The sequence below is a fragment of the Somniosus microcephalus genome, chromosome 1, assembly GCF_052327205.1.
Source record: "Somniosus microcephalus isolate GS21.2 chromosome 1, FLI_Smic_1.0, whole genome shotgun sequence".
NCBI lineage: Eukaryota > Metazoa > Chordata > Chondrichthyes > Squaliformes > Somniosidae > Somniosus > Somniosus microcephalus.
Window position 1 is genome coordinate 379,521,649 of NC_140987.1, and position 13,436 is coordinate 379,535,084.

The window sequence follows — 13,436 nt, forward strand, 5'->3', positions numbered from 1 at the left end:
CATATGGTAAAAAATAGGCATCTGAATTTTTTTGAGCTAAGTCCAGAGAATATGCCTGGTTATAGGCAGCTTGTAACCCGGGGTTTTATTCTCCAACAGACGCTGGCGTATGAGGGGAGAAGCAATTCCGTTAATAAAAGAGTCACAAATTAATTCCTCCTGGTACTGCTCAGCTGAGACAGCTTTAAGGTTACAATCTTTGCTGAGCCTGCGAAGCTCTTGAACGAATTCGTCAAGTGATACCCCGGGTTGTTGTCAAGTTGTGGCCAGTAGGTGCCATAGAAACATAGAAGATAGGAGCAGGAGTAGGCCATTCGGCTCCTCGAGCCTGCTCCGTCATTCAGTGAGATCATGGCTGATCATCCAAACTCAGTACCCTGTCCCTGCCTTCTCCCTATATCCCTTGATCCCTTTAGCCTTAAGAAGTATATATAACTTATTCTTGAATATATTTAATGAATTGGCCTCAACTGCCTTCTGTGGTAGAGAATTCCACAGGTTCACCACTCTCTGGGTGAAGAAATTCCTCCTCATCTCTGTCCTAAATGGCTTACCCCTTATCTTTAGACTGTGACCCCTGGTTCTGGACTCCCCCGCCATCGGGAACATCCTTCCTGCATCTAGTCTGTCTAGTCCTGTTAGAATTTTATACGTTTCAATGAGATCCCCTCTCATTCTTCTAAACTCCAGCATGTATAAGCTCAATCGACCCAATCTCTCCTCATACATCATTCCTGCCATCCCAGGTATCAGTCTGGTGAATCTTCGCTGCACTCCCTCCATGGCAAGAACATCCTTCCTCAGATAAGGCGACCAAAACTGCACACAATACTCAAGGTGTGGTCTCACCTAGGCCCTGTACAACTGCAACAAGCCATCCTTGTTCCTGTACTCGAACCCTCTCGCTACGAAGGCCAACATACCATTTGCCTTCTTAACCGCCTACTACACCTGCATGCTTACCTTCAGTGACTGGTGCACAAGGACACCAAGGTCTCGTTGCACTTCCCCTTCTCCCAATCTATTGCCATTCAGATAATAATCTGCCTTCCTGTTTTTGCCACCAAAGTGGATAACCTTACATTTATCCACATTATACTGCATCTGCCATGCATCTGCCCAATCACCCAACCTGTCCAAATCATACTGGAGTTTCTCGGCATCCTCCTCACAGCACACACGCCCACCCAGCTTTGTGTTGTCTGCAAACTTGGAGATATTACATCTAGTTCCCTCGTCTAGATCATTGATATATATTGTGAATAGCTGGGGTCCAAGGACCGATCCCTGTGGTACCCCACTAGTCACTGCCTGCCACTCGGAAAAAGACCCGTTTATTCCAACTCTTTGCTTCCTGTCTGCCAACCAGTTCTCTATCCAAGTCAGTACTTTATGAGCAAAAATGTTGTTTGGGGCCTTAACATATAGTTGCTGTAGTGTTTGGATAGTGGAGTCATAGTCTACACAGTCTTCGATATAGTCAAACACATGTGGGGATACATAATTGGCAAGCATTCGTAACTTATTAGGAACATTCTTACCACACTCCGAGGAAGTTGCTGAAGGTACGATAACAGTGCTTCCATACCTTAGCAGCTGCAAGTGAATTCGGGTCCAGGTCGAGACAGGCGGGTCTGAGTAGTTTCTCCATGATGGATTGATTACTACATCCGAGTTCCTTTCTACAGTTTGAATCATAGCTGTCTGTTCCCAAATCACTCAGAGCGTGGAGCGGGTTGCAGTTGATTAAATTGACGTAAGAAAACTACTAGGCACTTGGTTCGAGTATTAAACAAGGCTTTAATCAACTGTTTTTCAACATGGAGATCTAGTTGTGTCCTTCACTAGTTCCTGTAAAAGAATGTCCTGAGCAAGCTGGGCCCATGCCCGAGTATTTATACTCTCCCTGGACAGCACCACCAGCAGGCCGCCCAGTATTATTTCATAAGTCATTTCCACATGAATGACTAGATTCATGTCAGGCATGATCTTATTGAATGGCGGAGCAGGCTCGAAGGACCAAGTGGCCTACCCCTGCTCCTATTTCTTATGTTCTTATGTTATGTTCTTCACCCTAATTTAAATTGGATGGTTAATTCTGAATTATTTGTTTTTGCAATGTCACGTATAAGTTCATCATGGAAACTGGATGCTTTTAGAAAAGCACAATAGAGGCAATCGAACAGTCCCCTCCTTTCACAGCTCTCCAGTAGTGTGAAAGGGACATTGTTATTTAGCAGGCTGACTTGCAAGACCCATCACACAGCTTCAAGTACACAGCATCCGATGGCACAATCAAGGCCCTGATAGTGCCACTAGTTTGCCAAGCAAACCTGCTGCCACAATGTTTTAATTTCAGGTAAAAACTAATTTTAGCTACTGCAAAGTGGCTTTGCAAAAAGGTCTCAGCACAGCAATTACAGCCTGAATGCGTCCCAACAGCACCTGAGTGTCTGCTCCTGCAGGTCCAAGAACTTAGACTGCCTGACTGCTTCCCTACAAAGAGGAAAAAATCTTTACTAAACTATAATTGTTTTACAATGATAATTTAGTATAGAATTGTTATTTAACCTTACGCACGGAAGAAATTATACTCACCCGCTTTTTGCTAATGTATGTGAATAGGAAATATCCATGGGGTGAGAGTAAAAGAGTCATCCCTGATCAGTCTTTGGTTAGAAATCAGTCATTAATGCTCAGCTCCACAGTGATCGCATTCTGAAAATTGTCCTCTACTTTTTGCACTGAGTACAGCAATTTCATCAAGTTACTGAGTAACAATGGGCTGGATATTAACTCAGAGAGGAGAAGGGATTGGCGGGGGCAGTTTTGCGATCGGGAAACCCGGAAGAATGGGTTTCCCTCAGGCCCTGCCGAATTTAACAGCAGGACCTGATTAATATTTTTTGTCTCCGTTTCCCGGCCGCAGCCAGCCAGATTGAGAGACTGGGTGGCTGACAGGCGGGTAGGCCTTCGGCACTAGGCCGCAGTCGGAGAGCGGAGAGGAGGGAGGGAAGGCCTCAGGAAGAGATTGGAAGATTCATGGGGGAGATTGGAACATTCATGGAGGTGATCAGAAATGTCGGAGGGCGGGGGGGGGGGGAGATCGGAAGAGTCATGGAGGAGAGCAGAAGGGTCGGGGGGAGATCAGAAGAGTCGTGGAGGAGAGCGAAAGGTTCGGTTGGGTGTCCAATCGCGGTGGGTGGATGAAGCAGGTAAGTGGAAAGGCACTTACCTCCTGGATCCAGCAGTCCTTGCCTACCTTTAGCCGCCAGGTTTCCCAAGTCCCGGAAAACTCGGCCAGCCAGGGTTAAATTTCAAATGGTGGTTAAATATGAGGTACGTTTCCTCATTATAATATTTAAATTGTCAGCCCGCCTCCTGGGAGCGGGTTGGCTGCCTGCCCCCTGTTCCGCCTCCATTAAAACCAGAAGTGGGCGGGTTGGGGTTGGGATTCATATTTTTAACATTTGAACATCCCAACCGACCCAAACCCACCCATTCTTGGGGATTAAAATTCCCACCAATAAGTCTCAGAAACACCTTTCACAGTTACCGGAATCACTGATTACTGCAAATACTGTTAAACAAACAATGGCTACAGAATAGTGATTTTTCTTTCAGTCTTTTCAAGCGGGCACAGCTTGGGTTACAGACAAAAAACGGTGATGTGCGACTAAGCATGACTGCTCTTTCAAAGAGCCAGCACAGGCACGACGGGCTGAATGGCTTCCTTCTGTGCTGTAAGTTTCTATGATTCTATGAAGAGTTTGATTATATTCCCCCAAAAAACAATAGTATCAATCTGTACTGAGCTCGTTGATCTCAATCAGGGCAGCGGTAGGGTTGCAACAATTGCCCTCAGAGCCCCAGGTCAAAGGGAGAGATTGGGCTCGAGTACCCCATTTCTGATTGTTATCCAGTGGCTCTATTGGACGTGCACGTTGTGGCTATTAGGTGATGGGAGGATCAGACTCGGTTTCATGCCACCCTACCCCATCATTGAATAAACCACTGAGGCAGTCAAATCCCACACTGAATATTGGGCACTTGTTAAGGTGCCAGAGAGTAAATTGGAACTTTTTTTTCAAAAACACAGTGTTTCACATTTAAAATTCACTCTCTTATATAAGTTCACTATAAAATCATAATGCATCAGCAGAGAACATATATAAATGGGCATGTTCACGTTTTGATATTAAATTTTTAAAACAAAACATTCACTTTATGAAAGCTGTATGTGAAAGCAATCTAACTGTACTAAATATGTTTCATGTATATAGACACAGATGTTCATTAAATCAAGACCTAAAGAACTAAATCTCAAGCAGTCAGAAATTTGAGCATTCAGAAACAGCACCTTCCTTGGCTTTCTTAATGATAGAACCCAACGAATCTCATTGCATCTGGGAGAGAATGGCAATATATCTCGAGCAAATGAATTACAGAATCAAACGACATTGGATCTGAAACAATGTAACAACAAAGCTATATTGTTTTTTATGAATACTCAAAAAATCCAATATTCCAACCTCTGGTAAAGTATAAAACCCCCTGAAGGACAAGCCTATTCAATCAATATTAGTTCATTTCAATTGAAGAGCCTTACAACGTCTGTGCTGATGATTTTATGGATTTCATTACCTGTCGGTGAGATGATTCCTGGTGATAAGAGACCTGGGACTGCATGGGGCATAATGCGAGAATTTTCTGGCAGCGTGACACTCAGGGTACGTTTTGGGGGCCTTCCAGGCCTCGAGCTGTCGAGGGGGGAAAAAAAGCTGGTTTTAATTTTTTTGGTTACTTTCAAACAAAGCCAAAAATAAGTCTCCCAAACTCTAGTAACAACCATTTTACAGGAGCATGAAAAATAAAACCAGACATTTTACAGAACATCTACCAAACCTTGTTCTAGCCAACCCTTTATTGTCAATCTTTAGGGGGAAAAAACAGAGCAACAAGTCTGAACTTAGTCTTTATTCAACATTATTCATAATCGAAGGGATTTTATTACTAGAGCATGTTAAATTAAATGTCTTTATTGCACTACAGGGACTTTTTAATGGCTATTGATTTCCTAACAAATGCAAGAAATATAACACAACTTAGGTCCAAATTGTGCTGTATAATTTTTGAAATGCAGAGACCTGGAATGAGTGGAAAGAGTAAGAATATCTGAATTGTACAAAGGCCTCTGCTAATGAGCAGGTCAAAGATGATATTAAATGGTTCTCTCCCAAGTGAAATTAACTCTGAAAATGTACTCATTTTAAAATGATAAGATTTCAATGTTAAAAATGTTTCACCATTCCAAGAATCGGATTCAAGTAGAAATATTTCCAAAAAAAAATTTTTTTTTTTTTAAACTGATCTGTTTTGAATTGATTTTCAAAGCACACGAGGAGGTTGTTTGAAAATGAGATTGGAATTAGAACTGATTGTTCAGATCACAGCAGAGAAGGGTTTGTCCAAATGATTCCAGAGAGTGAATTTAAATGAGATTCATAAAAGGAAACTAGAAATATTTCATAAGAGTTTCCAAGAACTTTGGGCAAACGAGAGGATGAGAAGAACAACACTGCAGGTCACAGAAGATGAAAGTGAGAGCTTTTTTTACTAGGTAAGTTGTAAATACATCACTGACTTGTTCAGGGATTAATAACTTTATTCTCAGTGCCTGAAGATCTCATTTGTGCTGAATCCCCTACAGCAACACAATCCCAATCATAAATCCCCAAACAGATCAATAGTGTACATTTTCAAGTGTACAGGAAAAAAAAAACGGCAAACTGTGCAAAGGATTTTCATTCAAAATAATTCATATCTGAAATGTTCAACAGAATGAAACGAGCTTTCTGATTTAATGTTGCTTTAACAGATTAGGAACTTGCAGTAAATATAATGAAGGTTATTTAAACTGTCAAAAGCAGGAGGATACAAAACTTTTTTTTAACGAGCCGTTTTAATGAATCCTTTTAAAAATAAGTTTCCGCTATAAAGTCGTAAAACCTGACCAGGTTTGTTGATACAAGGCTGCCATTAAATTTCCTAGTTTTCAAAGTAGAACTGACTCCTATGTGTGCGATTGTTCAGCGGAAAGCTAGGAACACGGCTTTCCCTCTCCAGCTGATGGTTACCACTTTCTGACCCCTCTTTTCCAGTCAAAATGCAAACTAGACTTATCCAGAGCAACCAAAGTTCAGCTTGTTGATCTGGTTCAGTCCGATTCAAGCTGAGCTTGTGAAATTACTGCCAGGGTCACGGCTGAAAACTGCACTGAACTGGATCATCTGTGTGCATACATTGTACAGCGGATCGTGAAAATGCTCAGTGTAAAATTCCTTTGCCATATCACAACATTGCACAATTTACCCTCGCTTAGTTCAGATTGATCAGGTTTCAAAGCCTACTGAGATGTGCGACACCAAACACCACTTTGCGTACTTGTGCGTTCACTTTTACCCTGGCTTATTTTTACTGTTGCGGTTTCCTCGCCTGTTATAGATGTCTCTACTTTCCAGCTGTGCGAGGGTGCTCTCAGATCACTGCCAGCACGACACTAACTAACTGCTTGGAAGCTGCCAGCAACAACTCACCCTCGGATTGTCCCTCCGGTCCATGAAATGCCTAGACTCCGATTGCCCCGTCCTGTCGTGGCTCAGTCCAATTAGCAGCTTGCATTGTGGAGAACCGTAACCATGGGAACTATGGTCCACCGCATACTCCATGTCACTATGCATTGGCACACCACCATGCTGTGCCATCGGAACATTAAGCCTGTTCATTTTTTTTTATAAAAGGAAGCACCTTTTTTTGCCTTTATTTTCAACCCTGATAAACTCTTAGGGGGAGAAATTGGTCCCGGTCGCGCAATTTCCAGGCGCAATCTCTCGTAGCCTGTTCTCCCCCAGAATTGCACTGATTTGCAAAATTGGCAGCTGGCGAATTCCAGGTGTCCAGGGCGCCTGCCTAAAACAGGGGCTGGCCTTCTTGAATATACTGATCAGGATCCTGACGCCTGTTATTAGGACCCCACTGCCAATGGTGCTAATGTTCATTTTTCCTTACCAGCAGTGCTCCTCCTGGCTTCACAACAGTACTGTGGGGCACTGCTGACCCGGGCTAGCCCCCCCTCCCATTCGCCTCCACATGCCCCCCCTCCCCAACTGCAGGGAGTGGGGGTGGGGGATTTGCCTGTGGGCCGGCTCCACATTGGAGTGGGCTGAATTTACCAGGGCCCCGACCGGCGAACCGCATCGGTATGCCCAATTGGCATTCACAGCTTGCCAGTTTTACGTAGCTGAGGCCCAATTTGTAGTGAGCCTCAGCCTGTCGGCAGTGCGATAATGGCCAGATAATCTCTTTTTTAATTATGTTGATTGAGGGATAAATATTGGCCAGGACATCGCAATTAACTCCCCTGCTCTTCTTCGAAGTAGTGCCATGGGATCTTTTACGTCCACCTGAGAGAGCAGACAGGACCTCGGTTTAACGTCTCATCCAAAAGATGGCACCTCCGACAGTGCAGCACTCCCTCAGCACTGCACTGGAGTATCAGCCGAGATTTATGTGCTCAAGTCTCTCGGGTGGGACTTGAACCCACAACCTTCTGACTCAGAGGCGAGAGTGCTACCAACTGAGCCACAGCTGGGAGCTTTTAAATAGCCTTTTGAGGGGTTTACTTTTGGCAATGTTTACAGTATTGCTTTAGTGCAGTGTTCTTGGTGAGATATTTCCATACTTTTATGAAAAAAATGCATCAAAGACTGACTGATGCATTGGTCAATGTGGCCAGCGCTTTTACTGTCACTGAACACCATGGCACACATATGCCCAATGTTGCCATGATGGTGCATTTCCCAAAATGCAGAGGGTTACTCATTGCTACCATGTGTCCAACTTGAAGTCCTTGGAGGACGTGTGTGTGTGGCAAGGTTTTTACTGTACTTTGCACCTTCACTGTATGCCCTGCTAAGGTATGGGTCTGCATGAGATACGATGAAAAAACTGTAAGGTTCTATGAAGGCTTGGCATGGGTGAGCAGTAAAGGTGGAAAACAACTGTTGTTTAGTCTTACATTGCCAGATCCCTTAAAGTGTGCCATCTTCTCCCACTTCTGTTTCCAGGTACTGGAATTACTATAGACAGCATTCAGTCTGGCTGACACCATCTGCCAGGCATGGTGCACTACAGTCCTCTGGAAACGGTGTTCTGGAGTGCCAAATGGGGCAGGCCTTCTCAAACACACCGAATTCAGCAGAATGTCCGCTTCTCCATCCATCAAACAGCAATTGGGGTCATCAGGACCCTGCCAGAGACTTTGTTTTGTCTGTCCTTCCAGTTTCACCTGCCAGTTATTCTCCCCACCAACAGCTATTTCAAAGATTACCATCCAAGCGGTGAAGACAAAAATCTACCTCGTGTGGAAGATTTACACGAGAGTGGTTGCTCAGAAGACATGAATGTGATTTTGCCGTTCAATGTCAGGGAAGAGTCACATAAGACAAGAGTGACGAGAGTTGGTCTCTTTGGCCAGAATTTTCTGGGGGGGTCAGCAGACGGGATTGGTGGCGGGCAGGTGGGAAATTTGATATTTTTGACAGCAGGTCAGGAACCCACTGTCAACTCGCTCCCAGTCGCTTTTCTCGATGTCGGGTCTGTCAGCGCTGAGCAGACCCAACAGGCAGCGGCGGGCGACCCAATTCAGGTAATTAATGGCTTGTTTAGAGCCAGTTAAGAATGAATTTCAGCTCACCTTTTGAATTTGACAGCTCACCCACAGGGTCCACACTGGTCAAGCTGAGGCGGGAGTTCAGTGGCCATTGAATCAGCTGATGAGTTGACAGCTTCAAATGTAAAATAAAAGCTCCCACCTTACAGAGATATTTTCCCTCAGCCACAAGCTGTTCCTCACTGCATTTCCACAACAGATTCAGCATGCTGCAAGTCTTTACACAAGTCTCCATTCAGTCTGACCTCATTAACTCTCTCACCATTGACAGATCGCTTCTGTCATCTCTACTTCACCTGCCACCTATTCCATCAGCATGGGTGTCTTTCACCCTGGTCCTCAGAATGCTACCACAATCAGCTCCAACACCAGCTGCACTAACAACACCACCAACCTTCTCCACAATCAACTGATGCTGCACAGGACACAGGGCATCAGCACTCAACCACATTGCTGCCCGGGAGGCCAGGGATGGCCTCACCATGGCCAGATTTACTTCACTTGAATCTGTACACCCTGGCTGCCACATGATGTGCCAGGTTGGCACCACACCAACACCATAAAGCATGCCTACAATGCCCAAGCCATTCCTTTCACAGTCATGACCATTGCGGGGAGTACCGTTATGTCCCACTACTCATTAAGTCACTTCCAAAGGTGCACACAAATCTGTCCAAGAACACAAAGTGTTGAAAATAAAGGAATCAATGTTTGACAGCACATTAACAGAAATTTCACATGAACATTGGATAAAACACCCAAGAGCCAACCTTGTGTGTTGTTAGTTGGTATGATTGCACTAGGATGAGGGTGAGTGTGAGGGGTGGCTAGTGAGATGGGGAAGTGATAATGTAGATAGAGAGGGATGGGTGGAGGGTGTGGAGTTTGCACGTTCTCCCCGTGTTTGCGTGGGTTTTCTCCGGGTGCTCCGGTTTCCTCCCACAGTCCAAAGATGTGCAGGTTAGGTTGATTGGCTATGATAAATTGACCCTTAGTGTTAGGGGGATTAAATACGTGGGGTTACAGGGATAGGGTGGGATGTGTGTTGGTGTTGGTGTAGGGGTTACGGGGATCGGGTGGGATATGTGTCGGTGCAGGCTCGATGGGCCGAAATGGCCTCTATCTGCACTGTGGGGTTTCTGTGATTCTGTGATTCTGTGATAAGTTGGTGTGAGTAAGGATGTGCAGAAGTATGGTAGGGAAGGCAGAGTGATGGGGATGTGATGAGAGGCACAGCAGGATGAGGTGGAGTGTGGCTTTGTACTAATGTTTCGTGATCTACTGAGATCATTGAAACATTTGCAGCACTGCAGCCAGGTCCTCCTGACCACATCCCTGCTTGTGCCCTTCTGTGCAATGTGCAACCAGGCTGTGTTGATCTCCTGGGGAGGTCTCTTCTGCCCATGGGAAGGGAAGGGAACCTCCCTGCGTGCTGTAACTCCCTCCATAAGCATATGGAGGGAGTCATGGGAGAGCCTGGGTGCAGCCCTGTGCCTTTGTGCAGTCATTGTCGGTGTTTGCAGCACCTCAATGCTGTAGAACACAGAGAGCACAAATGTCAAAATAAATTTGGACATGGTCCCTTTAAGGAAACCGGTTGATGATGTGTCATCAAATGATGTCACCAGACCCGCTTCCTCTAATTGGCCGGGAAACACATTGGGCTTGTTAAGCCCGCCCAATCAATGGAAATACATTTCACAGAGCGGGCTGGAGCCAGCAGCGGGGACGGGACCCGCCACCGACATCGCCTGCCACAGACCTGCAGAGGTCAGCAAAATCCTGGCCATAGTGACGGTTGACAGCGCTGTCCACTTGAGACCAAACCAAGATGGTGCAAGTGCCATTAACTTAGCTGTCATAGCCACCCAGCAAAGCACAGCCCTCCCCCCTCACCTGGGCAGGTCTGTTGCCTCTGACAACACTGGCACCACGTCATTTAAATCACAGGGGTATGTCCAATGGGAGTCTTGCCAACTAAAACAACCCTCTTGGGTAAAGGCATTAAAGGGACATGGGACTATATGACTGGGGAACGAAAACTGTGGAACAGCCACACAAACATGAGTTACATCTTTGTATCCCTCTATTTGACAAAGAAAGAAAAAGAGGGTTTGCCAAACATTTTTAGATAAGCCAATACCCCTTTAATATGATTGATGTGTAGAATTTCAATTTAAAAATGGATACCTTCTTGGGAGGGCGGTGGGGGGAGTGTCGGGGGTCTCTGTACTCAATGGATAGACTAATACTATGCCCACGGATGATTAACTCCCTGTCCTCTGGTAACAATCCCACACACACACATACAACAATGTGTAACCGACTCACCTTCTGTTGCACCAAGTCCCTATAATAAAATATTGCTCCCAGCTAAAACATATTTTAAATGGTTTTTACGACTTTCATTTAAAAAAAAAGGTATGAACAGAATATTCACTGACATTTGTTTAGTTATAATATTTCACCAACAAATGGACCCAACCAAAATGATGCACAGGCATCACTCAGTCAGGGCTCCTCACTTGATAAATGTTGTGCCTCGTACAACTCCCACCTCTGAAAGCCTGACAGATACCATCACTACCCTTAAACAGAGTAGGGTAGAGTTTCCCGCTGGTTTTTTCAGCGCAATTCGTTTGAAATCGGCCAAACCAGCGCACAAGATTGAGGAATTTCAAACGCAAATCATGTCCAGCGCAAGTCAAGTTTCCACGCTCTTTCGCGCTGATTTAGAAATTATCGTGTTGGATGCCGACCCCGCCCACAAAACTGGCCACGCCCCCGATCGACTTAATCAGCTTTGCGAGTTTCCGCCAATTGGGCCCATTTGCGGCCCTTCGAGAAAGCTCTTAAAATTAAACTTTTTTCTTTTAGGTGCAAGGGCACTAATAGGCACCTTTTAAAAGTTTTTAAATATTAACCTCTACCCCAATATATATATATAGTATAAATGAGAAGGATTCAAACTCCAGCTGTGACATTTTTTATGTACTCTATGCATCTTTTACAGAGCGAGATAGATTAAATAATATGACAGCAAAACTATTACATAGACAGCTAACTAATTAAAATCACTTGTAAATATTTTTCGTAGCACTTTGGATTAATTATGAGTCAAACTACATGGAGTCCCTGCAAGGCCTGAACATGTTAATTGTGTGAAGCATTGAATGTTATTTGATGTTTTTTTTTTAATATAGGTTGTCAAACTATGGAACAACTCTTTTAAAGAAAGAATTGTGCTGTCAGTGAATACAAATGTTGGTACAGTGTCCTCATTAACTGTGAGCAGGCGGCGACTCCAGTACACTGAAGAACTCAATGAATTATGCGAATAATGTGTGTCCACAAGTTTCTCTTTCCCCACTCACCAATTTAGGTTAATTTTGTTCACAGTGCCATGTGGGGAGATGCCAGGAAAAAGTTTGCCGCTTCTCCCCAGGAAGAGAGGAAAAATTGAAGATCATTCATCTCGATATCTTCTCACCTATAAATCTTAGCAGCCAGCTCAAGAGCAACTTTGGCAGAAGTTGGGAAGCAAGATTCTGCCTGCCCTTATGGCGTTGAAGGAGACTTAGAGGAGAAATATTTTTAAAACATATTGTATTCATGATTTTCATCACTCTATATTGGTGGCTGTTCCTTCAGCTGCCTCAGCCCTGAGCTCTGGAATTCCCTCCCTAAACCTCTCCATCTCACTACTGCTTTTTTCTCCTTTAAGACACTCCTCAAAACCTACCTCTTTGACCAACTATCTCCTTAAGTGGCTCGGTGTCAAATTTAGTTTGAGAACGATCCTGTGAAGCACCTTGGGATGTTTTACTACGTTAACGGCGCTATATCAATGCAAGTTGTTGTTGTTGTATCTGATATCCACGCAAACAGCTCAAGAGAATTTACTGAGTCTGACAGTGTGGAATTGTACATTTTACATGAGTGCATTTCTTTTTGCAAAATCTCTGAAGCTCCACTTCAACAACCGACATTGGATCCCTGTGACTCCACAGAGCTTCAGGGACCCCTTGACAAAAACACACTCCACGCAACAAGTTTAATCTTGGGAAGCAGATTTAAATTCATGCACAATTACTGAAATACCCGCTTCTGTATTGATGTTGAAGGAGATTAGTGTCGAGGCAAATGCTGTGCGAGTGCTAAGCAATTCCTAGGTATTTTGTTTTGGTGAGCAGTTAGTTTAATGAATATCTGCATTTCCAGAAGTCCACTGTCGCACTCTTACACCTTCCAGGTCAACAACCCAACACTGGCAGATTAGCGGCAATGCGACTGCTCTCTTCGCACACCAATCACACCATACCTTTTCCAGTGATTGTCTCTAAATAATCAGCAGAGACTGGAGAAAGCCCACAACCAGTCTGCGTTCTCCTCAGAGGCCAATCATTCTGACAACAGTGATGAGGAGTGGGCACATTTCAAGGGAGTTCTCTTTGGCCTGTAACCCTCCCAATGCTCCCACTCTTTAGCTGCTGCAGTGAATCAATACAAAGGCTCTGTGATGGTTTCTGTAAATAAAAATGTTTATCAAACTAATTACTGTACTCCTTCTTTCTTTTCATTCAGAAAGATGTCCCAGTAATGCCTTTTGGAATTTACCATGGAACACAGGAACCCCAAAACTAAATTTAACCTTTGTAACACTGAGGTGATTTGATCCTCAAAGCTGTCTTTCCCCCCTGCCCTC

At 44.4% G+C, this 13,436-nt stretch overlaps 1 protein-coding gene across 5 annotated transcripts in view; it reads right to left on the reverse strand.

Moving 5' to 3' along the window:
* Positions 1-13,436, reverse strand: part of dacha (dachshund a) — a 414,265-nt gene that overhangs the window by 222,001 nt on the left and 178,828 nt on the right. For all 5 annotated transcript variants that reach the window (XM_085996109.1, XM_085996121.1, XM_085996115.1 and 2 more), the window contains exon 2: positions 4,645-4,760. In XM_085996109.1, the coding sequence (XP_085852235.1) occupies positions 4,645-4,760 (116 nt within the window). The remainder of the gene's footprint in view (positions 1-4,644; positions 4,761-13,436) is intronic.